The sequence below is a fragment of the Bombus bifarius genome, unplaced genomic scaffold (genome assembly GCF_011952205.1).
Source record: "Bombus bifarius isolate JDL3187 unplaced genomic scaffold, Bbif_JDL3187 scf7180000009125, whole genome shotgun sequence".
NCBI lineage: Eukaryota > Metazoa > Arthropoda > Insecta > Hymenoptera > Apidae > Bombus > Bombus bifarius.
In genome coordinates, this window is record NW_022884914.1 from 7,658,673 (window position 1) to 7,686,151 (window position 27,479).

The window sequence follows — 27,479 nt, forward strand, 5'->3', positions numbered from 1 at the left end:
AGAAAAATGCATAACAATTTAACATCTCTCGAATGAGTTAAACTTTGAATAAAGAAAAAGATTGAACACAATTAATGAAATATAAATAGGAGCTGTGGAACTATGTATCATCAAAGAAGAAGAAATCAACAAGAAAAAAGTACAAGTATGCATCATGACAATTATCGATCAGTAAAAAATTTAAATAATGCGAATATAGATAGTAATGTAAGTATTTTTCTCAATTACTAGTATTGGTGATACCATTTAAAATTATATGTACAACAATTATGAACGTGATGAATATTTCAGAATATGGATGAACGTACGAATCAAACATTTTCGGACGGTAACTCTAGAATGTATCAAAAGTTTATGGGAAGAGATCGATATTCAAGGAAATCCGATGTCAAGTCTAAATATCCTCGGTCGAGTTCTATTGAAAGCAATCAGCCTTCACTATCGAGAAATATGCATCAACAAACATTTGTTATGCATAATATGTAAGTATAATTTATTTCACGAGAATAATAAACAATAATAAATATATATGTAATTTATTTTAGTGAAAATTTAAACTCTTTTTTTTATTTTTCAGCTACAACACATCTTCACATAGAGAGGGACGGTTTGTGGATGAAAATTCCTTTCGACCATTACAAACAGCTCCTGCATTAACATATGGGTATAATAAAATTGAAGAAAATAATGATAAAAATATATCACGGGTACTTATTCATTTTTATCAATATATTTAACACATGAAGTGGCGATAAGGTGCTATTAAATGATATGTTTACATTACAGATGAGGTTTCATCGTAAAACGAAAGATGTAGCTGCTCAAAAAATTACGGATGTCGAAGTAATATCATCAGATGCCCAGACTAGTGAATATCTTCCTGCAATATGTTCCGAAACCCCTTACAGAAGAAGATTACGTTCTCTGTCTCCATCCCAATTGTACCACCATCAACACTTTGTTAGAACAGCTTCTCATGAAGTCCATGCATTGTCCATGTTTGATATGTAAGTAATATTTTTATTAATTCTTTTGCTTTTCAAATTAATGCGATCAATAACGTAGAAAATTCCTGGAATATGGTTACGATTCGATAATTGTGACTAAAATGTCACCGCGGGTGGTACAATATCTTTAGTTTACAATTAACGGCGCAATTTTATGGTGGTGCTATCGATAGTCCCGTATTGCTGTCGCTTTTTCTAGTTACTATCTGTTGCCTTCGGCCCCTTAGACCTTAGCAAATGATTATTTCCATACTCACATGCATGACAAATTACTGGCTATAATAATGCTAGGCGTATCGTGCAAACTTTTATAACTTCTTAACTATGCTTCTGGGAAGGCGACAAATGCAGAGTTTCCGTAGTTTTACTATCATAACCGCATTGTATATATATACATATAGTAGCTGAGGGAAAATTTCTTAATGGCATTTCTAAGAACACGACAATTCACTTTTTAAGAGCAGACTTTACAAGGATCATTGAATCGGTGATATCAGCACAAATCTACTCTATTTACACGATCGATTTCATGGCAGGATGTTGAATTGAAGGTGACTCACAGTTTTATCCTTTGAATCGTCCTTAAATGGCGGCGCTTCCATTCTTGTGACGTTGTATATCTAGCCTTTCCAGATTTTTAGGTCAGCTAAATTTCACTGAAAATGAATGATTATAGTATTTCAAAGTGTAGCAAGCTCAGATTATCTATTATTAGACTACGGATATTTATGCAAATTCATATTTTTATAAATATAATTAAAAAGATATTATTTTATAAAATGATAATACTTGCTTTGATATAATTTTGGTAAATTTTAGCAGCTACAGTGTTTGATTTTAAGAAAAGCAATTTTATGTTATAGAAAATGAGCAATAATGCATTGAGGAATACATCCTCGTTCTCGTTTCTGTTTCCCTGATTTACGAACGTCGCGTGAGAGGAAAATTGCGATTGTATTTCGGTTTGAATAACCACGCCACTAAGTGCTATTTACATAACAATTTCAACTCGTTAAGAAGAAATCTCTGCGAATATTGTGTTGCAATTTAGGACGTGGATACCCGAGAAGTTGAAAATATATGTACACATAGAGTGTTACATATATTGCTGGATCATAAGGTAGATCACATTGGTAGATTAATGTGCCGTGTTGGAATTCAAAAACATTCATGATTTAAATTACGAAAGAATTTTATGTTTCAACATTATGCAAATATGTATTATCGCAGATAACCTTTTAGTACTATTATTAACTTACTAACTTCGATATAATTATCAAGGATTTATTTATTAAAATAAAAGCCCTGTATACAATGTTATATGTATATAATGTATTTAATATCAAAATAATAATATCAATATTTTAATTTAAAAAATTGGAAGAAGTGGAAATTTAATTGGAAAAATTAAAAATAAAATGAAAAAGTAATAATTGATTTACCGGAAAGGTTAATAATTAAAGCAAAAAACAAATTCAATAATTTATGATGTGATAACCTTGGCATGATCTTGGGCTTAGTTACGCTTCCTTAAAATGTCTGTAAACAGATCAATTTTTACGGCTTCCAGGGATTAAATATAATCAATACAATTGCATTCTTAATAAAATATTTGAATGGAGAAAATTATATATGAAAAGCACTTAAACCAAAAATATTCTACAATAGGTGCTGATAACATATTCATACGGGAAAGGTTCGCAATTGGAAAAGGTTAAATTACATAATTATTAGGTCATAAATTCATGTAACATTTCTCTACTTCTCTCATAACATATGCAACCATTGGTACGGTCTCAATAGTAAAATAGTAAAAATAAAAAAAAAAATAAAAGTTGGAAATGCATTGAAAGAAATAAAGAAATAAGCAAAACTTATAACACAAAAAGAACAGTCTGAAGTGTCATAATATAACACTTGTTCATTTTCACTTTTGACGCCTATACCCTCGTGTACGTTTCCACCCCTATGTCTAAGGGGGGTTCTTGCGGTCAGTGTATAGCCATTCAATATGGTATCGCGGGGTTACAAGTGAACCGAGAACCAGAAGGGGAGGTAGGAGTGAAGGGAAGTGGCAGCGGTCAGCGTCGAGACAGCCGACGTTTAACATGAGCACAGTCGTGCATGTGGCGTTATTTGTCGCGTCGTTAGAATTCCCTTTTTGCCCTCTCTCTATTTTGTTCATTTTCATTCTTAAAAACCAGAAAAAAAAATCCATTGAAGGATTTTCACTTTGGTGAAATTTGTTAAAGTGATTTCAAAATGATCCGAAGATTAATAGTTCGCGATTATGTGCTCGAGTGTGGTGTAATTTCAGTTTAACAGTTCAGTTTAATTGCCGCGAAACTACAACGATCGATCGGTGCGTGCGCCATAGATCCAGATAGTTTTCTTCGTAGCTTTGCTTTTTAAATTTCATAAGGAATTTGGTGATGGTAAAAGTTAAAAAAAGTTAAATTCGATATTTATCTTATCTGGTATCAATTTGTATTAGAAAAGTAGTGTTTTGTTATGGAAATCTGTTGATTTTTTAATTATCTCAATTCTTCTGTATATTTTTTTTTTTGATAATTTTCGCCCCTTAGAGTGTACGTGTAATTTGGAACTTAAGTTTCTATTTGGAAATGAAGTTTCTATTGTTAGAGAAATAGGATACTATAGTTTAATAATATTCTTTACTTCTATTTAATTCGTTATTTTATTTAATATGTTGTTTAATATTATTTGATTTTTTTTGTTTAGTATATTTTGTTAATTGTTAATGAGCTCAAAATTTTCCGCTATATAATTATACATATTTGCGTATGCCGTCAGATAAAGAGCGTTCCATAACAGGTTGTTAATCGATCATTCGTTAACCTTAGGAATATAAACATGAAATGTAGCAGAAGCTCCAGAATAGCATATGAAATTTGAATTGCATATTGTCTAGACACGTGAAATCTACTGCTTCAAAATATCTTCTAACTTCCGCAATTACAAAAGATATTACTATAAACAGAATATACTTAATTTATATTGAAAAAATATTGTGTTATATTATTATAATTTTCAAAAGACTACTAACTATTATTCCTAAGGTCTCTCATCAGATGTATAGCCGAACAAAGATTATTTATCGATTGTACTGTATAGATTCGATATAATTTATAATTCACTTGTAATACTATTTTCATGGTAGATCAATAATCAGTTTGTAAATATCTTTGCGTTGGTAAATAAATTACGTTCGAAAGGATTGCTTAAAAATGATATCTTTTCAGGATTTGATATATTTTTTAATTAATAAATGAAGGAATATACAAAGTACTATAATTATTACATTACATGATAATGTGATAGCATAGTAATTAGTTAATGTAGTACAACCCCTTTTGCCATCATCAAATAGTAAACAATTAATATAATACTAAATATCCTATAAAAAATTTTCTATACATTAAATAATACGCAATTTTCTAAAATTATAAAGATAACCTGGATCATTATAACTATTAAACACAAATAAACTAAAGACGTCAGATATATTTGATTAATTGCGCCAAGTGTAGAAGAAATACGAGTGAATCGTGAAAGGTAAAGAATGAGACAAGTTAATAGTGCTAAAATAACTTCGATAAACTACGTAAACAGCGCTAGTGTCATGGCAAGGACTTTCGATCGTGATCGATGAACCATTATCAATCAAAATGATCTTTAAGTACTGTGCTTGGCCTGAAGAAGCCGACAAGGCGACAGTGTTGAAATGCAGAGAGTCGAATTCGATCGAGAAAGATGAGAATTTCAATGAAGAACCTGGTAATCCAAGGAGAAAGGAATATAAAATCGCGAACACTATTCTTCGTTATTGCCCGTGCGCCTTTAGATGTAGGCAACCAGTGGATATCGGAAAGGAAGAGGAAGATTCTATTTCGACAATTGTTACCACTGTTAATACCACTCCTGTAATTCCTTTGAGGTTAAATTCGAGTAATGACACGGTGTATGTTTTCAAAACAAATAAATAAAATATTATAACTATGTAGTACATTATAGCTGTATAGTTTGTGACTCTTCGATATTCATCAAAATAATGTTTTATGCAGAAAAGATAGCCGTGTTGATACGTATAGAAAAATCTATAGTGTATAGCGTAAATTATAATAGTATACGATGAATCGGTACAAGTTTTTGTATATTGTACTTTTTATGAATAAAGAAAAAATAATCAACTTTCGTCGTCGAAAATTTTGTTTCAGAGATAAAGCAGTGAACGAAGAAGAATATAATGAAAAAAATAAACATCATTTTCTACCAGACGACCATTTCGGTGTGAAAACAGTAGATGCAATTGAAGCACAATATGAAGGTATTTATAAGGTGTAATAATATTAGATACTAAATAATTAAATAATTAAATAGTTTATAGTAAATTTTGATTAGATAATTAAATAACAATTTTTCAATCGAAATTATGAAATAAATTATATGAATAAATTCTTAAGTTTAAACTATATTATAAAATTATTCATCAAGAAATTTCTTATTCGTGAAAAAGTTGAATTTAACATCATCTATAGCCAAACAAATAGATTAGAGCTTGAAAAATGGATTATAAAAACCATTGAAGCGTTCAAGTAAACTTTTAAGCATTAAAAGCGATACATAATAACCTGTGGGACCTGCTGGAACGATCGAAAGTCCACGAACTGGAACGCGAGGTTCTTAACCTCGGACGATGTAATCAATATTTTGCTCGTAACGTTTAAATTACCTAAACGAGCAATTTTTTACTAAAAAAAAAAGAAGTAGGAAAAATCTTCTCTCCTTATAAAGAGCAATCAATATTTTTCTGACGTAAAGTTTGAAATAATCGTAAATAGGCTAAAATAAAAAAAAGGGAGACTAAATTTCTCTACAGTCTTAAACTTTCAATGCCACTTAAAATACCATTATTAACCATGGAATAATATCTGGTCTCTTTCTTTCTCATTTTTATTTTTAAGTAATGAACTACTTCGTTTCGAGATATAGATGAATCGAAGATAAACATATATAAAGAGAATGGTTTGAGACGTAATTTAGATCGAGATTAGCATAAGATACGCCATCATGTATGGAAATATCCAGACTGATTCTTGCGTGGATAATATATTTCAGCATTTTTCATTTCATTGCGTGGCACAATATTTGTATGTTGTTTTCTTTCTTTCAGTCTATATCGTGGTTTAATTCGCATAAATATGAATATTCAGCATATCGATTTTGGTATTTAGATCGGAAGTCAGATAAATGAGTCTGCGGTCTAGACATTTGCGCGTTAGCTCATTATTATAATTCTATATTATAAACTTTTTTTTTTATTTTATTCAAAATATTGAATTATATTAACACTTAAATTCTGAAATATGTTATTACTATCTGTTATTGAATAGCCTGGTCTACTTTTCAGTGGATGACCAAGAACTTTCATCATCAGACGCCTTAGAAAATAACTACCACCAAGATACCGAACAGGACGTACAAGATACTCAAGATGACAGTGATTCCAGATCGTCTACTCCCGATAGACAAAATGTGGACGCTGCATTTGATATTATCAGCGGTCAATCGAGTCCTTCTGGTCGAGACACCGTCGATTTTATTGTAAATATTAATCCTAACAGTATTTCATAATAACCATTATCTCTTTTAAAAGATATTTATTTATTTAAATGTATTGCGAATGAATTATAACATAATTGTAAAAATCCTATTTTAGATTACATTGGACCAAAAAAATGGAACTGGAACCGAAGCAACGATTACGTCGATCGACGACGATGGATCCAAAGACTGGAGCAGCGAAGAAGAGCTAAAATTTGGAAGTGAAAACCGTGTGGTATCCAGAAACTCGGAGCGCGTTAAATATCTCGAAGATAATCAAAACGAGAGCGAATTCAGCACGTCAGATGAAAATGCAAGAACAGATGAAGTGTCGAGCCTCCAAGAAAGATCTATTGTATCCATTTTGACGGCTGAACGAGCGTTAACAAATGAAAGCTTACAAACATCCAGTGATATTCTGCATTCGGACTTCCAAAATGAAGAGCCATCGCTTTCGAGAATGTCCACCAGTCCTAAAAAATCCAGTCGATCACCAAGTAGAAATTCCGTTGATTTTGAGACATCGAAGTCACCAAGGCGTAATTCTCGAGGCAGTCCGCGTAAATTGGTTGGTTAATAAATATAAAATCATAATTAGATTGCAGACGTTTATGCAACTACGAGTAACTTAAATGTACAAAAATATACAGAATGCATGCATTATATAAAATGTTATAGAAATATATATTATGTAATGATATTTGTCGTGGTTTTCATTTAGAGATCATACAGAAAAATTTGTTTAAATTTCATAGCATCGATTGTAATCTATAAATGAGAGAATTGTCTTTTTTGAACTAAACAATATATTTCGATTAAACCCACTAAAAAGCAATTAGGATCTTAAAAATTCTAAGAGTGTTGTATTATGTTCTTTTCGCAGAGTTTTGAATTGGAAGATAAAGATTCGGCGGATTCGGGTGAAGACAAAACAGTTTCTTCTACGGTGCAGTGCGATTCTATCCAGTTGGAAGAACCAACCCAGTCACGCAGGGGATCGCAATCAGAAGACTCCCCAGCCATCATCATTGCCTCCAGGCCTCATTCATCCACTGAGGTTTCCAATTATGTTGAAAGTCATTTAAATAGTGCTATCCAAATAGAAGAAAATGATAATGCCCTCAGGGTAAGCCACTAGAATACAAATAAATATTTTGATTTAAGGTTTTTTGTATTTTCATTGATAATAAAAATACTTCCTTTCAGTTTGTTAATGAATCTAATGAGAATAATAATTTGGAAGATGGACAAAGTAGAGATAGTTCCAGTGAAACGAATACGGAACCAGGAATTTTAAAGATCGAAGTAATATAATTTTCCAAAAACATTTCTTTAAATCTTGAGGACTTTTATTACGAAAAATATATCTATATATATTAAATAATTTTTGTATTTAGAGTCAATCTGTGGAACCAATTGTTACGACTAAACGAAAGCCCTCCAGGGTCCCTCGGGTTGCAGTAAGAGGTCGAAGCAAAGGAAACTCGGAGAAAACGGAAAAGATAAAGCCGACAGTACAACAGTGTTTTGCTCAACTTGAGAATAAAGACTGGTAAATATCACCAAGATAATTAAATGAAGTTAAATTAGAAAAAAAATTTTACATTATTTAAAATTACTATAATCTTAATTTAATTGATTAATGATTAGTATTGTTAATATCCTTCTGCAATATTTAACAGCATATTCAACTTCTAGCCTTTAATGGAACAGCTACAAAAATCTGAATAGATGGGATCAACTGCTATAATTAGATTTTTATTCTACTTTCAGGGAAATTACTATGAAAGGGTTAAAAACTTTGTCCCAGATCGCAAAACAACAACCAGAATACCTGGACGTATGCGCTGCCCCAACGATAAGCCGGCTTTTAGGTCGCCAAATAAAAAGTCTCCGATCGCAAGTGGCGAGAACCGCATGCTTGACAGCTGGCGATATTTTTAGCTCGCAGATTCGTGGCATAGATCAAGTAAATTATCATAGCATTTTTTAAATACATTAATCTCTTCATTCTTCTAATGAGAATTTTTATTTTTGATAGGATTTCGATGATATAGCCGGGTCATTGCTCCACAGGACAGCAGATACCAATCGATTTCTTCGAGCAGACAGTAACGCAGCCTTGGACCGAATGATAGAACATCTTCCACCTCATAAAACGATTGCTGTCATCGTACTACGTGGTGCAAGGTAAACTATTTATCAATTAGTAATATATAGAATTCATAATTTATTCTCATTTATGTATTATTTACTTAGTCATCAAAATGCCATAGTAAGAGCAGCCACGGCTAGATTGTTGGCTTCTATAGTCGATCGGATAGGACCAGAACATACTCTAATTTTACCGAGGGACGTGAAGGATAAGCTACTTTCTACGGGTGCAAAGTTATTAATCGATGGAAATCTCGATACTAGGTAATAACATGTATAAGTTTACTCATAATTTTCATGACTTTGTGAATTTCTTGACTTTCATGAATTAATATTTTTATAAACGATTTTATAGAAACCACGCAAAAAGGATGTTCCGACGTCTTTCGCACTGCGAAGGATTTCGAAAAGCTCTAACAGATGCCGTGCCGGAAACAACTTTAAGACATATCGACAAGACCCTGAAAACCCTTTAGTCAACCAATTGGTCGTGTAATCTCGCACGTCGCTTTGCCATCTAGATCTAATTCATCCAACAAAACTGCTTTTTGCGAAAAGTGAAACTGAAGCTATTAATTTGAGTTTCAGTAATATATTCAATACGACCTTCGTGCACGGGGAAAAATGATAGGATTTCACGTAGATTATGGAAAAAATTTTCACCTTGTTGGTATTTTTTCCTCCATGCACGAATACGTATTTCTTCCCTGACGTTTAATCGCACGATAGCTATGGACGAAAAGTGGAAGCATGATTGCTCTAGTCGACTGACTTTAACTTTCCAAACATTTTGATACTCTGATGTACATCCGTACATTTCTTTTTTATACCATTGTATAAGCAGTGTACTTAGAAACAAGAGAGAAACTTATTTACATAATGTGGATTTTTAGGATTTTGTTTTCCTGAGCCATTGTCACTTTATGATACGTTTGTGTGTGTCTCTTTCTTTTTGATAAAACTTAAGAGAATCTTCAAGACTTCAGTTTTTAATAAAATGTTTTTTTGCATCTTTTGTTAAGTGAATAGATAGCTGGATAAATTTCAAATATATAGAATTCACATTATGTAAATAATCTGTGCTCAATTATCAAATATAAGCATCATTCTGAAGAAAGAAGAGAACATATTAAAACTAGGATATGTAAAATAATTTTTACTTTTAAACCTAAAAGATGAAGAAATTTAATGTTATATAACATGTTATTTATCAAATAATATTTCACTTTGTAGTCAACGATTCGTTTCAATTAGGTGAAAATTATTTTCAGTAACGCTTGTACTTAAAACATTGTGCCTTAAGAAACCAAAAACTTTTATTATAATTACAAAAGATTTATACAAAGTTATGTTAATGAGAATTACATTTGCATTAATGTAATGTAATAATGATTTACTAAAATCATAATGCTCAATCTATTAATTAGACGAATTATAATTTATAATAATCATTATTGTTTAGTAAAAATATTTATCGGAATTAAAATTTAGTTGTTCAGTAGGTATTGCAAATTTTAATAACGTGAAACTAATTAGATTATAAAAAATGAAGGAAACAATTTATTTAAATTTCTCAGATATTTACGTATGTATTTTCATTCGAACAAACACTCGTCCCTATACACAACTGTTAATACAATAAAATGTGATATAAGAGAAATAGTATTATGTATCGAGTTCTACTAAAAACTAAGTTTTTAAAACCACATAAATCTACAGAAGGAAAGATTGTATGGGAATTTAATAATGTTTTTTACTTCACCAACTCTTCTACAAGAAGTTGCAGGAAGAAAATTATAAGTAAATTTTATTGAGAGAAGAAAGGAATACATTGCTGATGGCAATGATTCCATTTCAAACAGACCAAAATTCACTATTGTTCATTTAGATAACGATATTACAAATATTATTTACGTCAAATAATTGGAATATATTATTTTATAATATAATATAAAATATTACATTATATTAAAGATTATAATAAAAATTTCGAAGTATCAATAAAAATTTATATTAACCATTTTGAAAACGTTATACTACGATCCATCTTTTTAATTACAATTTTTCATAAGTCTTCGTTCCTTTTTTTATAAAACAACTGAAACACTGAATTGAAGTGATATCTTCACGTTGATTATTAATATTAAAGGTTTATAAAAATATTTTCCCCTAGAATGGAGGAGTGGATTTCAATGGGCGAAAAAAATATCAAGTTAATTATACATACCATCGAAAATATCGTAAGTTTCGTGGCAAAAGGAGAAGATTTTTTTATAATATAAAAAATTTGTTTATAGTTTTTAAGTATCTATATCGTTGATCATAAGTAAATATTATTAATAATTTAATAATTTATTATTTAAAAATTTAGATAAGAAAGGAAGACACGAACATATCAATCACAGTAGAACATAATGGTGTTATCTTGGGCGAGAGTAATCCAACATTAATCAAATCGGATTGTAAAGACAACACAATTCATGTTATCGATTTCTCTGTTAATTTGCCAGTTACTTTAAAAGATAAACAAATGGTTAATTCAGTTGTATCAATTCCTGTACTAAGTAAATATTAATTTATATCGCTCAGTTAATTATTTATTATATAATAATCATGTCTGCCTTTTAATATTAATAACTGCACGTTTATACATAGTAAAAACTGTCCAAATCATAAACGACGCGATGGAAGCACAAACTCCATCAGATGAAGTTAACAAAAATGAAGTTAAGAAAAAATCAATATTCAGTACAAAATCTGCAGCACTTCCCACACCACAGTTATTATGGATATGTAATTTCGATTTGATGCCAATAATATTAGGTGAGTAACATAATTTCAAAATTATAGAAATTAAAAATTTATAAAGTTCAAATTTTCTCCGATGCTCTTAAATTAAAGATTTCTCAAATTAAAAAATTCAAGCATCGACTAATTCAACAAATTAAAAATTATTTTCCCTGCAAAATTAGAGCTAAATTGAAGTAAGAAAATTTAAAAATTTTAGGGGGAAACAATTTCACCGAGAAGCTAATTTTAGAAACACCTACCTTTTCCTTTGATGGTGAATTAATTTCGTGGCAGAATCTTCCGCGTCTTACGGTAACAGCTTTGCAAGATCATGTACCGATTTTTCAACCAAACGAAGCAATGAACTTTCTTCACGTTACCATCGAGAGCATGTATAATGTACCAGAAATTTTCACAGAAAGTCTTCAATACAAAGCTGGCACGATAGCGTATATTAATAACGAGGTACTTATAATGAGCAAGATGGTAAAAACTGTAGACATTCCTCTATCATACTCGCTTATTTTGTAATATCCGGTGAGCGCTAAAGAACTTAGTCAATAAAGAAGATTGTATATAAATATTTTGTGACATTTGTGTTTCGTTTCAGGTTCCAGAAAACATAATTTTCGATCATGGTCGTTGGATGAAGTATCGAGACATCGAGAGAACAAAACGATGGAACAGTTTACGTCATATAGATAATCGAGCTCAGTTATCTAAATACAAACTAGACTGCGACTTTATGGGAGTGAAAAATAAATTTAATAAGCAGATTGACTTAGCGGTACCGGCTTACTTTTGCATGATGTTAGTTGTGTTGTTTATTAACTATTATGATTATCCATTTTGTAGAAGAAAATATGCGAAGATATGCCACGAATAGAATGGAATTCCTTGAATCGGTGTATCTTATGGGAGAGTGGAATCGAAGCGATGCGGGATCATATTAGAAAGTAATAAATATTTAAATATCTTTTATGAAAATACATAATAATAGTTTAATATTCATATTATATAATTATTTTATCATAAAAATATTAATTACGAATGATTTCTCTGAAGGTACAAATATTGGCCTTTTCAATTTGAAATAACGGGGAAAACTTCTCCGACGAAATCGAAAAACGCTTCATCATTTACAACACAGCTGTATCAATGCTACGTCGATGTCTCCGAACTTCTTTTTCCAGGCAGTAAATTCTATCATTCTACAATATGCAAACACCTTATTGCTAAATTCTTGATATGTTAAAAATGATGCTTACACAGGAAAAAATTGTCGAGTCATAGGACAATTGTATAAGTTCAATCCATCAGACATATCTGAAAAGGTAGGGCTCGAGCAAAATATTTTTAGTATAGGAACACAACGCAAAGAAGTAAAAGAGAAAGATAAAAGAAGTAAAACATCAAAGGTAAAACATACAATATTTCGATATTAGTAAAAATAATATTAATAGAGAAATATTTGATTTTAGAACACGCAATCGATTCAATCGGAAACTGAAACAGCACAAAAAGCAAGTGAACCAATTACTATAGAGAATGGAGAGCCGACAATCATAGTAATTGAAATAGAACTTTACGAACCTCTGGTCGCTTGTAGAATCGAAAAGGATTTCACAAACCTGTAAGATTTGTAATTTTAACCTATTTTCATCCTATTCGATTACAAGTTCCATCATTTCAAAAGAGAAATTTAATAAGCTATCCTTGTTTAATATTACTTTAGAATAAATGATATGATACCTAAATCGGAAAAGAAACAACATTATGTATATTCTGCTGACGTAGCGGAAGCGCAGTACATGCACTGTATTCAAAAATTGGCGCAAGTCCTCACAGAATCTTATCGAGTATGAAAATGATCAATATAATCTATATATAATTTATGAATTTTTATTGTTAAAATATAATATATTCTATAATTAATGAATTCTTTGTGTTTTTTAAGCTAGGATTTTTGTGACGAGAATAAAAAATTGAATAGTAAAGGGGAGAAACCACAAGAAAAATATTGCTTCGATCCAGAATCGGTAATGTATTATAAAAATATTTTTTAAATATACTTCAGTAATCAAAGGGAAGTTGATACATTTCAGGACGAGTTAACGTGTTTCACTCAATACCTTTACAAAACTGGAGTATACTTATCTGTACGCAATACATTGAGAATGAAAGTTCCCCTCCTGATAGATCAAAAATTCAAAATGCCTAAAAATTTAATCGATTCTAAGGAATCTCATGTACAGCTCCTATATTTTCCTATCTTCTTAATATAAAAAATTTTTGGGTTGTTGAATTTAATTAATTACATTACCTAAAACTTTCACAGAATTTTATCTGCTCTGTATACACATATTTAGTGGAACAAATGCATCTTGCCATAAATCAAATGCTCGAATGCCGATTTACGCAAGATTTGGAAAACGACCTAAACCTGAAGCTGGTATATTTCTATGCTGAAGAAGCTTATGAGCTTGGAAATTTCGAAGAGGCTAGAGACTATTATACAAAAGTAAACCATCTTTTTCAATTGTAATATAAAAAATTAAGTAATTTCAATGAAACAGACAAATCTTTCTAAATGCTTTTAATATCTAAAATCTATAATTCTTGTCATCAGGTAATAGCATCGAATAAAACTGACCCGCATCCTTGGACACAATATGCCATATTTCTTAAGAAAATAGGTGACATCGAACGTGCAAAAGAATGTTGCTTAGAAGCAATCACTTTAAATCATCAACATGCAATGGCGTATGTAAAACACCATTATCCATTATAACTCGTTATTAATATAAACATAAAATAAAGATACGTGATCGTAAATTATAACGGTTTCAGATTATTAGTGTATGCGATGATTCTTTTTGAAAATAGAGAATACAAAGAAACTGAGATTTTCCTCAGAGCTATCACTTATTTATATCCACGATTTTTTGAAGGCTGGACTATTTTACATCTTTTTTTTATACGAACAGAATACTATCCAGGTACGAAAATTCTTTATCTTCTTGCGATTATTTCTTGTTGGTAAAGAAAAATATAAAGAAAAAACTGAAATGAAAAAATCAAAACAATACAAGTAACTGAAAATACATCTAATATTATTTAGGAGTAGATCTTACGCTTCGTATTGCAAAGAAATGTATGCAAGACAAATCTCGTACAATAATACTAGATCAAGAACCACTTTCTTGGACCACGATTCACTGTCCCAATGATAATGTGTATATAATGGTTACAACATTTTTACTAAAACTGAACTTTTGTGAGGTAAACGATTTTTAATATAAAATTCGTAATTTTACTACGTATTGTTTTACTATGGTAAAAATAATTGAATACAATAAATAAAAAAGTGCAATAGAAAATACTTTACATACTAATGTATCTTTGAAAGCATAAATTAAACGGTTCCAGCTAGCAGCACTCGCGTTAGCACAGGAAATGGAAAATTCCGGTCGATCCATGCACGTTCTATATTACATGGCAGTAGAACATTATATGTCTGGCAAATACGAGAATGCATTATCGCATCTAGAAGAAATTCGATGCGATTATGGAATGGTCTATATCTTTCAATTATCAAATGCAAAAGTTAAATCACAACGATATATTTTATAAACGGAATATAATTCCAATAATGTTTATGACAGATTTTTCAATACCTCTCAATTTGTCTATCCAGGATTATTCGGTCAGTAGTTTAACGGGTCATTGTTACTTCAAAATAGGAAACACAGAAAAAGCAATAGAATGCTACGAATTTGCACGTATGCTATTTGATAGACCTGATGATCTACATTTAGTGGAAGTTAGGTAATAATAGCAATCATCCTATAAATTTCAAGTAATAATAAATAAGTCAATGTATTTTTAATGTAATACATTTTAAGTAATACATATAATCTTTTTCAAATAATATCAGATTGGGATATTATTATTATGATACTGGAAATTTCGATCGCGCAAGAAAGATTTTTTTGAGCGCATGCAAATCCTCACCAACTTGTCTAACTTGGCTAGGAGTTGGTATCAGTTGTTATGAGGTAAGAAATAATTGTTTTAATATTATCTTATATTATAATCAATCAATTGTGAATAGTGTCGTTATATGCCAAAATTTATAAATCTTTTTTGTAACAGACATATTTTGTTTCAGTTGAACCAGTTTCACGAGGCAGAAATGTCTCTGTCTGAAGCAAATAGGATTAATAATCACAATGTGGATGTGTGGGGCTATTTATGCCTTTTAAATATGACGCTTGAAAGATACGACGAGTTTGCGCAATGCTATACGGAAATGATCAAAGTAAATTTATATTTTGGTATATTTTTTTAAACTTACTAAAGTGTTATAATATATTATCATACAAAGTGGAAATCTCTTAATTATTTGTAAATACTTACAATGATAATTCCATTGAACCTTAAGAATTGTCATAGCACAGCCAATACTAGACAATTTTTTAACTTCTGATAGTTCAAATGAATGTTTAGAATCCACAGAATTAATTAAAATTAGTTTTTTCTAGATGTTCTCTCTAGTTTTTTAGTTATAAACAAGTTTTAAAATTGTGCAATCCATAGACCATAAAACATTATAGCCTAGCAGCGATAAAGTCGAATTAATTTCTTTACAACGAAATTAAAAAATGAAGCTCTAAATAATCTAAATCTTATGAGGTTTTTTTATTAAAAAACCTCATAATTCAAACGCATTTTTATTTTTACAAATTTGTCAACAGGTAACTTTTTATATGACTAAGGGAAAAGAGACAACAAAATTTTACTAACAATTTTTATTGTTTTTTTTCTTTTTTTTTTAAGTATCAGAATAATCTTAAAGATAGAAAACTGTGGCTGAGAATAACGAATCTGATGAAAGCTTTGGATTACGCACCACCAAATTTGAAACAAGCCAATGATGGAGGATCATAGCACAGAGGGGTTTGAGGAACAATTTGAAAACTAATGGCACCTAAACAAAATTAAAAAAAGACACGAACTCGTAAAATGAAGGATTACAATGGCACTTATTTTTAATCGGTGGAAATAATTAAAATAACAAAAAAAGAAAACGAATATAATTAATAAAAAGTAACTAAAATCATTCTATCAACGTTTATAATTTTGGTCATTACAGTTTATCACATATACTTCATAAATCTTAGACTTCATTAACTTTTTATCGAATGGAGAATTACAAATAAACATATAACCACATTTCTTGTTTAACCAACAATATGAAAAATAAACAATTGTGTGTTTTATGAATTATTTCCCTCTTTGAACTACTAGAAATCCAATTCTATTGTTTTTCTTTCTTCTTATTTAATATTTAGCGGTGCATCTTTCAGCCAATTTGTTAATATCTCATCTCATAAATGAAAAATAAAACATGAAGCAAGCATGTAACAAAATATTATATAATAATAAAAAAAGGAAACGTGCAATAAATAATCTTTTAGTAAAAAGATGCAAATAAATTATATAAACTATAAAGTAACATAACATTGCTTTTGACTAAAGATAAATAAATATAGCCTATCTTTTAATGTTATAATATTTAGAATGTTATAAACGATTGCTTTTTCTTTTTTTTTTTTTTTTTCTTCCTTTCTAAATCAACAGCTCTCGAAATATTGAAGTATACGACTTTTCCTCTGTATACATATATATCAATCTCCAATATATAATTAATTGCTATAGCCAATTATAAAAATATCATTCGAGCGGAATATCTGAACCGATGTCAGTATTCTATTGTCGTAAAATTTGATATAAAATATCAAGAAATACGAGTCACGGCCTTGTCAATTTCTATGTATTGTAAAAGAACTGTAGTGATTAACTTTTAGTGCGCTAATCCTTTGCGGTTTTTTACTTTTCTAAAAAAATAAAAAGCAAAGATTAAACTTGGATCTTTAACAAAAATAACATTATTTATGTGACTTGTGATGCTGTAATATTACGAAGAAAAAGAAGAGAAATAAAGAAAAAGGCAAAGGAGAGTGTTTTTTTATCTGGAGCCTACTAATAAACTCACTAATTAATAACCCATCCGGCAGGCCTTGTGACAATTACAGGAGAGTCGTTAAAAGAAGTAATGTTACCGCAAAAAATATTCAAATGTAAATCCGCAAAGGATTAATTAAATAACATTAACGATTGTGCGCAAGTATGATCACTTAGTTATAATGATTCGAAAATGCGTTATTTTAAAAAATGTCTTTCGGATACTTTGCCAAAAAGATTAAAAAATTTAAAAATAAATGTTTCAAATTTTTTAACGCTGATGAACTGACCAGTTAAAATGCACTTACTTTTATTGCTGTAAAATACTTTAAAATCATAAACTGAAAATTAATAATCTAATTTCTAATGACTAAAAGAAATTTTCAGTAGTTAGCATTTTCATAAAATTTGTTCCTAATTATATGTTAACATAATATTTTTAGTCGTAATGAGCATTAGAAATGTTTCTAACATCAAAAAGTACCAGTATAACTACGTTATTGTACACGTGTTATTAAGAACTGGTACTGTTTTTATTGCAATATGTTTTTTCATTTTCTTCATTCACTTTTTCCTCTTTCTCGTCCTTCATTTTCTCAATTTTCTCTTTAGTATCTTCTACTAAATCTTCTTCCACATTTGCAGGACTAAGAGAGTTTTCAGATTTTATTTCGCAAAAATTTAGAGCATCCTCTAAATTTTGATTAGGTGATTCAGTCTTGTTTTCTAAAACAAGATCCGTTTGTTTTTCTATATTCAATGTTTCTTTCTGCACTAACTGTTCTTCCTGTACTAACTCATTATTGCATACCGACTGATTATTACTTTCTATCACAGAACATGTTTTATCTTCGAACAAAGAAACAGAATTATCTGTTACTTCCTCTATACTTCGTTGCACCGTAACTTCGCTTTCAATATTATCACAGTCGTCGTTTACAAGCTGCTTTGTAATTTGTTCCGATGATTGCTGATCATCTTCATGTAAAAATGTAGTATTTTTCGCAACAATATTGTTTAATACCTCATTACTTGCGTTTGGCATAAGTTCCTCATTAGACTGAACATTATCTGGAACCGATACCTCGGAAGACGTATTACTATTTTTTTGCAAATCTTCTGTTACGTTATTTGCAAGAGAATTTGAGCACGCTTCTTTATCTTCAACATTATTTTTATTCATACTATCTTCAGCGATGTATTCAGGATTATCTGTACCTGATATCGAAGTAAAAAAAATTTTTTCAGTTTCTCCATCTTTCGTTGACGACACTTTTTTCGTAATGTCATTCTCAATGTTCGATTGCACATTTTCCATATTGAAACTTTCATTTGCTTCAGATTTAGTTTCCTGTAATGTGTTACTATCCTCTGCTATATCATGTTCAGTATTCTGTTCTGGATTTTGTTCTCTATTATGTTCAATATTCGGTTCAAAATTCTGTTCAAGTTTTACTTGATCAGAAGTTGAACACTCTTCAGCATCGCGTTTCTGTGAAGCATTTACACTTGAAGAATCGTGTTTTGTTATCTTCATATTTCCTCTCGAAAGCTTTGGTGATTTACTAGAATAAGATCTTTGTTGATCCTTCTGTGTGTAAGATTTAAATTCATTATCATAATGCTTGTATGAATTTCCATCGCTATCTTCCTTCTTTATATCTTTCCTTTGATGGTACTGATATTTTGTCTCGTTCTCTTTCTTCTTTTGCGAATGAGACCTCTTCAAATTAGAGAACTTTTGATTATTAAAATAAGTTCCTTTCGACTTATCTTCAAATGACTTTTGGCGAAAGAAAGGTTCACCTTCGGACGGAGGAACGTCAACATCTGAATGACTGTATGTTACACGAGTTCTTTGTCGTGGCCCAACTCTTCCCGTTCCAGCTATGCTTGGTGAATTCACTAAAATTTACATTTATATCTTAGGAAATTTATATTTATCACACTTGTTCAAAAACTAGATTTACATAACATTTTTTACAATACCTTTTACGCTCATCACTGGTCCTTTTATCAAATTGCTTTGATTTACTGTAACCTTGATACTCTTATCAGTTGCAATAACAGTTCTTTCTTCAGAAGTTGGAGAAACAGAAGTTTTTGCTGATGCTGCTGTATTATTCCTATGTTGATCATAGGTATTATGAGACCGATTTTCATAGTTACTATAAAAATTCTTTGTTGAACCACGATGAGCACGATGACCGCCACCGCGAGTGTAATTGACATATTCATTATCTAAAAACAATATTTTAACAATATCTTCATAAAATATGAAACTTTAATAATAACATTTGAACATACTATTAGCATGATATTTCCGGTCGGAATCTTTATGATCTTTTTTCGTAAAGTCTCCTAATGTAGGCCTTGATGATTTTTTTATTCCATCATCTATGATATGAACCTACAATTTTAACAATTTATCAATCTGATATTGCTTCATCCATAAGAAAATAATTATTTATTACTTTATCATTATCCCATTCTCGACGCCAATTTCCCTCTGCAGTTCTTTGTCTACTAATACGATCCTCGTCGATACGATTCCTTTCTGCTCTCCAGGCATCATATCCTGGTTGAGATTCATCTCTGTAATTTCCTTTGTTTGGTTTAATATCCTATGTATAAAAATGAAGTCTTTTACATTTGATATAATTAATTAAATTTATAAATAAAATATTATTACATACTTTCTGATTACCCTCTCTTCCACTAATTTTTTTTCTGAAACTCCCTCTTGTTGCTTTATGATGAGACCTATTCCCACTATTTTCTTTTGTGTATTCTATGGTAGGTTCTTCCCTTTCAGAATCTGCCAAAAAATTATATTTAGGATCCGGTGGTGGTCCTTCTCCCTGAATGATATTTCATTCTCATAATTAATAAACAAATATATTCATACACACATATGTTAAATTTAACACAGTAGAAAATAAGTTCTATTAATACCTGAGCAAAAGAGTGAATTTTTTTCCCTTCCCCACCATGAGATTGCAATGTATATTCATATTTTTCTTTGGTTGATTTCGGTTTGGTTTTAGGAGGATTTGAAAACTCTGGTGGTTCTTTCCTTTCTGGCCAATCTGTTGATGGTACCATTTGCACCAAAGCATTCAGTTTGGCTGCATTTTTTTTATCTTCTTCAACTTCCTAATGCAATAAGAATGATTTGTGAAGCATAAAGTATATATTTAATTTTGACCTCACAGTCAAGGAATAGACTTGCTTTACATATATAATGCAATATTGAAGCATAAAGTGTATATGTATAAAACTTAATATAAACTTTTATTATATCATAATACATACCTCGTATCTCCTCCTAATTTCTTCATTTTGTTGCCGAATTTTATTGATCTTTTCTTCGAGTGCACTAGATGCCATCTGAAATATTATTTTTCAAAAAATCAAAATAGATAGAAACATTTTTCATTTGATAATCATCTGCTTTTTAAAAGTGATATAATTATTTACATTAACATGTTTCATATTTCAAATATCTATACTATTTCTCACTTCCCCTTTTTTACAAATAAAATTAGTAAAAATAAGAAAAGTAATATTGAATATTTTATTTTAAATAGAAATTAATTATTTATATGCATTCATATAAATTTACATAGGAATTAACATAACTAATTTAAGGTCGTATAAAGTAGAAATTAAGCGAATAACAAACGCTATAAGTTCGATAGATTAACCGTAATAAGTCAAGCATTTTAAGTACTAAAGTAGATATTCGTGTCACGTTTCGTTGCTCTACTTCAAAAGGAACTTCACTTCCGAATTTCTCATCCTTCAATTAAATATTACGATTGATCATACGCAATTTATTATATGAAAAAGATTTATATTTTACATTTATCATATTCTTCCGCTCTGTATGCGTGGAACCAATTTATAAGAAAATATAAATTTTATTATCAATAAAAGATTAACCATAAGTTAATTAACAACTATTATACATCGTATTAACCAAACTATTTCCTACTCGACAGCTTAAATTTAAAATCGATTTCAACCTTTTCAAGCCATTAAAAAAATCTAATCTTTTTAAAGGTGAGCTTATCTATATATAGACATTCACATATATCCTTGTCAATTTATATAAATTAAGGAAATCAGCACGACCACAAAGATTTCTGCATAAAGTCGGCATATTAATAAAGCTATCATTTATGTAAAATTAGGTTATACAAATGTACAATCCGTTTCTCTGAAACGTAAAAATGGAATGAATCGAACATATAATATGTTAATAATATACGTTAAAAAGAATTAAAACAAGACGTACGGTTGCAAGTAGCTGCAAATAGTGTCAAGAGAATAAAAATTAGAACATCACGAAGGAGAGCGTTGCGTTGCTTCAATTAAAAATCAGCCACATATGTCACTGTTGAGCACTACCCTTATTTTTCCTACAGGGACACATTGACACCGCACATACACTCACGAACAGCGCTCACGGATTTGTTCTCGCTCGAATAAGAAAATTATTAGTGGTGATGGTTGCAGTGGTTTTCATCATCACCTTTAATTTTACATTTTATCCATAAAGCATATTTTTATTACATACTTTATTATAAACATGTTGAATCTTCAAAAGACCTCGATATATATGTAGCTATAAAAGTTATATACATATATATTAATGCAATTTGTATGTAACATGTGTTATTAAATATAAATTATAATAACACGAGCCATCAGAATCTTATAAGATTTAAAATTCGCGCTAAAATGTTAGAACATTCGCAATCATAATTGTGACGTATCAAGGTAGATACGCAATAAAAGAAACACAAAGCTAGCCATGATAAATGTTTCATGAGCATCACTGCTAAAATCTATCATGCGCAGAACATGTCAATTCTTTTCTTCGATGCTTTACAATGATCAGATACTTGATTGTGATTATATTGTGATATATAATTGTCAATCGATCACGGCAAATTGTGAAACTATGAAAAATTCAAATTCCAAATTATTTTCCGGTCTCTATAAACCGTGTCATTCCAAATGTCATATGTATCTCAAACTATAACCTAACATATAGAATTTGTAAACATTGAAAGTACATAGAACGTGGTCGGCTCTGATAAGAAAATTGTCGTGTAAAGCATTTAAGGAGTCCCTTTAGAAATGAAAATAACGAAATCCACCGTAATCCTCCTAGTCTTTGTACTAATGTTATCGATATTTGTAGCAAATGTTGCTGATCTGATCAATGTTGATAATCATATACTAGATGATACTTTGCATAACAAGGATGTGAAAAAAGGATGGTCAGAGCCAAAATTTTATGATATTGGAGAATCTTTTGACCAGCTAATGTGGTTTTTACAGGTTTGTATTTCTCATAAAAATATTTGTGTATTTAGGAATTATACATAAGTAAGTTGTGTCTGCCTTTAGTTGATTTCTGAATCAGTGTTATTTATGCCTTAAATCTTTTTAGATATCAGATATACATATAAGCATATTTCAAGATCCATTTAGAATAACAGAGCTAAAGGAATTTTGTAATGTTACTGTGAGCAGTATTAAACCTACTGTTGTTCTTGCTTCAGGTAAATTTCATTTGATATTAATAATATTCTTTTATAAAATAAATTTTATACTATGGATAAAATAATGAATGATTCAACAGGTGATCTCACAGATGCAAAAGCCAAGGATAAAATGGGATCAAAGCAAATATTGGAAGAATGGAAATATTATAAGCGTGTTTTAGATGATACTGAAGTTACCAGAAAGACTTTGTGGTTAGATGTGAGAGGCAATCATGGTAGGGATAATAACATAGTACACATTTTTAAGACCAATTTTTATTAAAAAAAATTATATGCTAAAATATATAATATTATTTACATTATATTATTTAAATTTATTTCAGATAATTTCAATGTATTAAGTCTTGAATCAAAAAATAATTATTATTCAAACTATTCCATTCAAGGACAGAAGCACCCAAGATCTTATATGTATACCATAAATGTTGGTTCAAAATATTATACATTTATTGCAATAGATGCTTGCTTAAAACCTGGCCCGAGAAGACCATTCAATTTTGTTGGCATGTTAGATGAGCATGAAATTAAAAGTATATACAATTTAGTAGATAAGTCCAAGGATAATAATGCAGATTTTATAATATGGTTTGGTCATTATCCCACATCCTGCATACTATCACAAACTAATACCAGCATTAGAAATATCATAGGTAATAATTAACAAAATATATACTCTTACATCTAAACATATTGGATTATTAACTTATTTTATTATTGTTTCAATAAGTAAAATCTTGAAATTCTAATTTTACTTTAATTTGTTTGTGCAGAATGATGTATGATCCCAAAATTTTCAATGATAATACATGTTATTTTAAAAGTATAATTTTTAGAGAAATTCTAAAATATACTTTCAGGCAAACATAAAGAAAGTATGGTATATCTTTGTGGACATTATCATACGCTTGGCGGAGCAGTGCCTAATATGTACACTCTACAACGAGGAGGATTCCTTGAATTAGAGTTAGCAGATTGGAAAGATAACAGAATGTAAACTATTTGTACTTTATATTCATTATAATAAGAAGCACATTCACTTATTTGTTATATTAAGTTATAATTGATTGTAATATTTGTTTATGTTTATTTTCAGGTATCGTTTAGGAGCAATTGACCATGGTCAATTTTCGTTCATTGATGTAAAACACAAAGAATGGCCTGTAGTACTAATAACTAATCCTAAACATGCTTTGTATACAATGCCCAGGAAAGAGAATATAATATCTGTTATTAAATCTACACATATTAGGTAAATATTTTTCTACAATGAAGTGTATGTTTTTTTCTTATATTTAAATATTGTATATTATTCTTGATTTTTATCGTTACACGTTCTTGTTTTTGTAGGATATTGGCATTCTCGATAGCGTTAATAAAGATTGTCGAGGTTCAGTTAGATGATGAACCTTGGTCTGAATGTGAACATGTTAAAGGACCACTCTATGTTTTGAGATGGAACACCACAGATTATAGAAAGGGAATACATACTATTCGAGTTTAGTAAAATATGTTCATTTACTTTTTGTTATTTTTTTGCTTTATAACGCTAAATATTAGTGATATTACATAACGCTTTGTGTATTGAAAATTAATAACAAAAAAAGTAATCACAGGTAAGGGTTTCCGACATGGATGAAAGAGAAGCAACAGTAGTTCAACCATTTGCTCTTGATGGATCACGTTTATCATTTCGTGTTTTACCTAGACTTATACTTATGTCTAACGTTAGTAATATTGTAAGTAGCTTAATAGATATATTACAAAATAATTTCCTGTTTGCGCAAATTTAGGTATTGATATAATCTTTTTCTTATCTAGTTCCAATTCCTCTTTGGAACAGTATTAGTTTTATTAGTAATCCCATTGTGTGTACTTCGTTTCCTTCATATATTGTGTGAGAGTGAGTAAACTTTCATTAAATATTGCTAGAAAGTTCTTAATGTTAAGTAGAAAATTAAAATTGGAACTTTTCCCTAATTAGGGAAACAGATGCATCGACCAAGATTCAGAATACAATTTTTTTATTCATGGGTTAGAAAATTATGGATATTATCTACAGTTGATCGTCTGTTTTTTCCATTAGTATTGTATACATTATATTTAACAGTTGGTAAGCATTTAATTAACTAGCATTTATTAATTTATCATATTTGTTGAACATGCAATTTTACAAAAACGAAATATTTACTTTTAAGGTCCATGGGCTGTTGGTGAAGTAATAGAAAATCAGACGGGTGTAATTTTTGCATGGGGAACATTTATTGGAAAATCTTTCTTACCCGGTGCTTTTACTTATGCTTACGGATTTTTCCAATTATTTTCTTTTCATCTACCATTGATGCTAATCTTAGCTAATAGAGTGGATAAACGGTAAGACAAAATGTATCACTTTTTGTCACAGGTTGCATCATATTTATGCATATCACTAAATAAATATACACATAATGAAACAAAATTTAATTCAATGATTTTACAGGTTACAAAATATTAAACCAAATGAGAAACCATTATCTAAGATTTGTTTTGTCCTACAATATTTACCAATAATATTATTAATCATGATGCAAACGTGTATGGCTTATTTCTTCTGGCTAGCATATGGGACATTGGCTACCATATTATGTCCTTTACGCACTTGGAGTATATTTTTAGCAATCATGTTGTGGCATCAAGTAGATACAATGCCATATTCATGTCTAAGGTATGTATTATATCAAAATTTAGATATCCTAAGAAATTTAAATTACTAATCCATGAATTATTGGATTTAGTAATAGTTTATTGCTAAATTTCTTTTATTATAGTTTCTACTTATATTAATTATGATTTTTTGTTTATATAAAGGTCTGCTGCAAAAGTATGGTCTCCCCTTGGTTAGTTTATAGAAAATATAACTTACCATGAAAGTGTAGCAAATTACCAGTATTAATTTTATATAGCTGGAATATTTTCACGTCCTCACGTACATATTATGTAGTCAATTTATAAAAATATACATTTACATATATATGTATATTAGGGAGGCGCCTTGACGAAATGTATAGAGTTGCACATAGTAGGAAGCCCTCCTCATTTTTTCCAACGCCTACGTATATATGTATGTATGTCTATTTTTATTTACTTACTTCTTATATATCAAATTGAAATAGGCCATTATAAATTTATTTCTTGTCCAGTAAATGTAAACTTAAAGTCATTATCATATAGTGTATATCAGAATTAGCTATGATACATTTCACAAATCTAGATTAGTGTAAAAAATAAAAATTTTATTGCTTACGTTATCAAAAAAAATTGAAATAACTGTAATTGTTATTTATAATCGTACATTACAATCAATAAGTTCCTTTAGAGAATGCCAAAGAATTTATCAACTGGTGGAGTTATAGCAAAGACTGTTAATATTTTTTACACATTTAATATCCGTAAATTGATTTTAATAATTTGCATGTGCTCGGATGTTTTCAAAACAGTAATTTAAGAACATGTGTTCTGAATGACTAATTTAAATACTCTCTAACTATCTCTTTCAATTAATTTTAAAATAATTTCCGTTCATAACAATTATTAACGTGCTTCCATGTTGTTTTACAGAAGTATTTGCATAAAATATGTTATGTAAGGGATTTCATTCAAAACAAGAAGAAAATTTAATTATTTATTTTACGCTACATATTATATTTTAGCTAAAAATTAAATTAAAAGTTTATCTATAGAAATAAGAAAAAGAAATTGCAATAACATATGATATTAAAACGTAATAACATTATATTTTATATATAATATAATAGAAGAAACTGTCTGGCTTTATTTTAGAGATAAATTTTTAATAATGACTTAAACAATAACTTATAAGTATTTTTGTTTTAAAATTTAATTCATCATATATTTCTGTGTGTTAATATTGCCCAGCCAAACTTTATCCATGTAACAAGAAGCAAAATTAATTTAAAAAACTGAAGATAATATAAGTAAAATTAATAATTTTACTATTTTCAATTTATGAAAGGTATTATTTTTCCTGAGGTAAATAGCCCTAATTCTTTAATTATAAATTTCTTTAATACCTTTTTATATTTTACTCATATAATTATATTTTGATTTAGATGGTTCAGGCAAAAAGAGAATGAAACAATGTGTGGATAATTGACATCTTTTTTAAAATACAAATCAATATTTCCTTAAAGAATAGGTTCTATTGCTATCCTATATTTTTCTACAAACTATCTAACTGTTATTGTTCTCAAATATGATCTCAGAACTGTAAAAATGTGATCTCAGTAGACCAATGATTCCC

General features: G+C 29.5%; 4 protein-coding genes across 9 annotated transcripts in view; 3 read left to right on the forward strand and 1 right to left on the reverse strand.

Annotated features, from left to right (window-relative positions):
* The window catches only part of LOC117213778, a 28,829-nt gene extending 18,566 nt beyond the window's left edge, over positions 1-10,263 (forward strand). For 2 of the 3 annotated variants that reach the window (XM_033459431.1, XM_033459428.1), the window contains exons 13-26: positions 90-207; positions 292-482; positions 578-707; positions 787-1,007; positions 5,246-5,355; positions 6,439-6,632; positions 6,748-7,200; positions 7,516-7,758; positions 7,839-7,937; positions 8,030-8,184; positions 8,406-8,601; positions 8,674-8,822; positions 8,892-9,050; positions 9,142-10,263. In XM_033459431.1, coding sequence (XP_033315322.1) covers positions 90-207; positions 292-482; positions 578-707; positions 787-1,007; positions 5,246-5,355; positions 6,439-6,632; positions 6,748-7,200; positions 7,516-7,758; positions 7,839-7,937; positions 8,030-8,184; positions 8,406-8,601; positions 8,674-8,822; positions 8,892-9,050; positions 9,142-9,262 — 2,539 coding nt within the window. In that variant the 3' untranslated portion in view covers positions 9,263-10,263. The remainder of the gene's footprint in view (positions 1-89; positions 208-291; positions 483-577; positions 708-786; positions 1,008-5,245; positions 5,356-6,438; positions 6,633-6,747; positions 7,201-7,515; positions 7,759-7,838; positions 7,938-8,029; positions 8,185-8,405; positions 8,602-8,673; positions 8,823-8,891; positions 9,051-9,141) is intronic. The other variant, XM_033459429.1, reaches the window with a different exon arrangement.
* A 697-nt stretch (positions 10,264-10,960) lies between these two features.
* LOC117213676 (cilia- and flagella-associated protein 70-like) lies at positions 10,961-16,653 on the forward strand. The gene is given in 21 exon segments (XM_033459217.1): positions 10,961-11,026; positions 11,158-11,350; positions 11,442-11,609; positions 11,794-12,041; positions 12,187-12,363; positions 12,432-12,532; positions 12,642-12,772; positions 12,849-12,994; positions 13,058-13,209; positions 13,312-13,435; positions 13,682-13,825; positions 13,915-14,097; positions 14,206-14,339; positions 14,427-14,575; positions 14,698-14,858; positions 15,006-15,152; positions 15,274-15,404; positions 15,514-15,634; positions 15,748-15,897; positions 16,416-16,513; positions 16,515-16,653. Coding segments are annotated over 21 exon segments (2,970 nt in total). The 3' UTR covers positions 16,561-16,653.
* LOC117213780 (serine/threonine-protein kinase KSP1-like) lies at positions 16,294-22,082 on the reverse strand. Of its 4 annotated transcripts, XM_033459435.1 has the most exons (9): positions 21,904-22,082; positions 21,815-21,825; positions 20,919-20,993; positions 20,559-20,759; positions 20,300-20,464; positions 20,078-20,227; positions 19,911-20,013; positions 19,593-19,844; positions 16,294-19,508 (listed from the first exon to the last, which is right to left on the reverse strand). In XM_033459435.1, exons 3-9 carry the CDS (start codon positions 20,991-20,993, stop codon positions 18,118-18,120), a joined length of 2,337 nt encoding a protein of 778 aa, XP_033315326.1. In that variant the 5' UTR covers positions 21,815-21,825; positions 21,904-22,082; the 3' UTR covers positions 16,294-18,117. The 4 variants fall into 4 exon arrangements, with proteins under 4 accessions (XP_033315326.1, XP_033315324.1, XP_033315325.1 ...); XM_033459433.1 differs by lacking the exon at positions 21,815-21,825; XM_033459434.1 differs by lacking the exons at positions 21,815-21,825; positions 21,904-22,082 and adding an exon at positions 21,575-21,593.
* A 360-nt stretch (positions 22,083-22,442) lies between these two features.
* On the forward strand, positions 22,443-26,424 carry LOC117213781 (transmembrane protein 62-like). The gene is made up of 13 exons (XM_033459436.1): positions 22,443-22,955; positions 23,068-23,179; positions 23,260-23,397; positions 23,506-23,832; positions 24,040-24,172; positions 24,276-24,431; positions 24,530-24,677; positions 24,796-24,918; positions 25,001-25,082; positions 25,164-25,292; positions 25,378-25,552; positions 25,659-25,883; positions 26,027-26,424. The coding sequence occupies exons 1-13, from the start codon at positions 22,752-22,754 to the stop codon at positions 26,058-26,060; spliced, it is 1,986 nt and encodes a 661-aa protein (XP_033315327.1). The 5' UTR covers positions 22,443-22,751; the 3' UTR covers positions 26,061-26,424.
* The last annotated feature ends 1,055 nt before the right edge of the window (positions 26,425-27,479 follow it).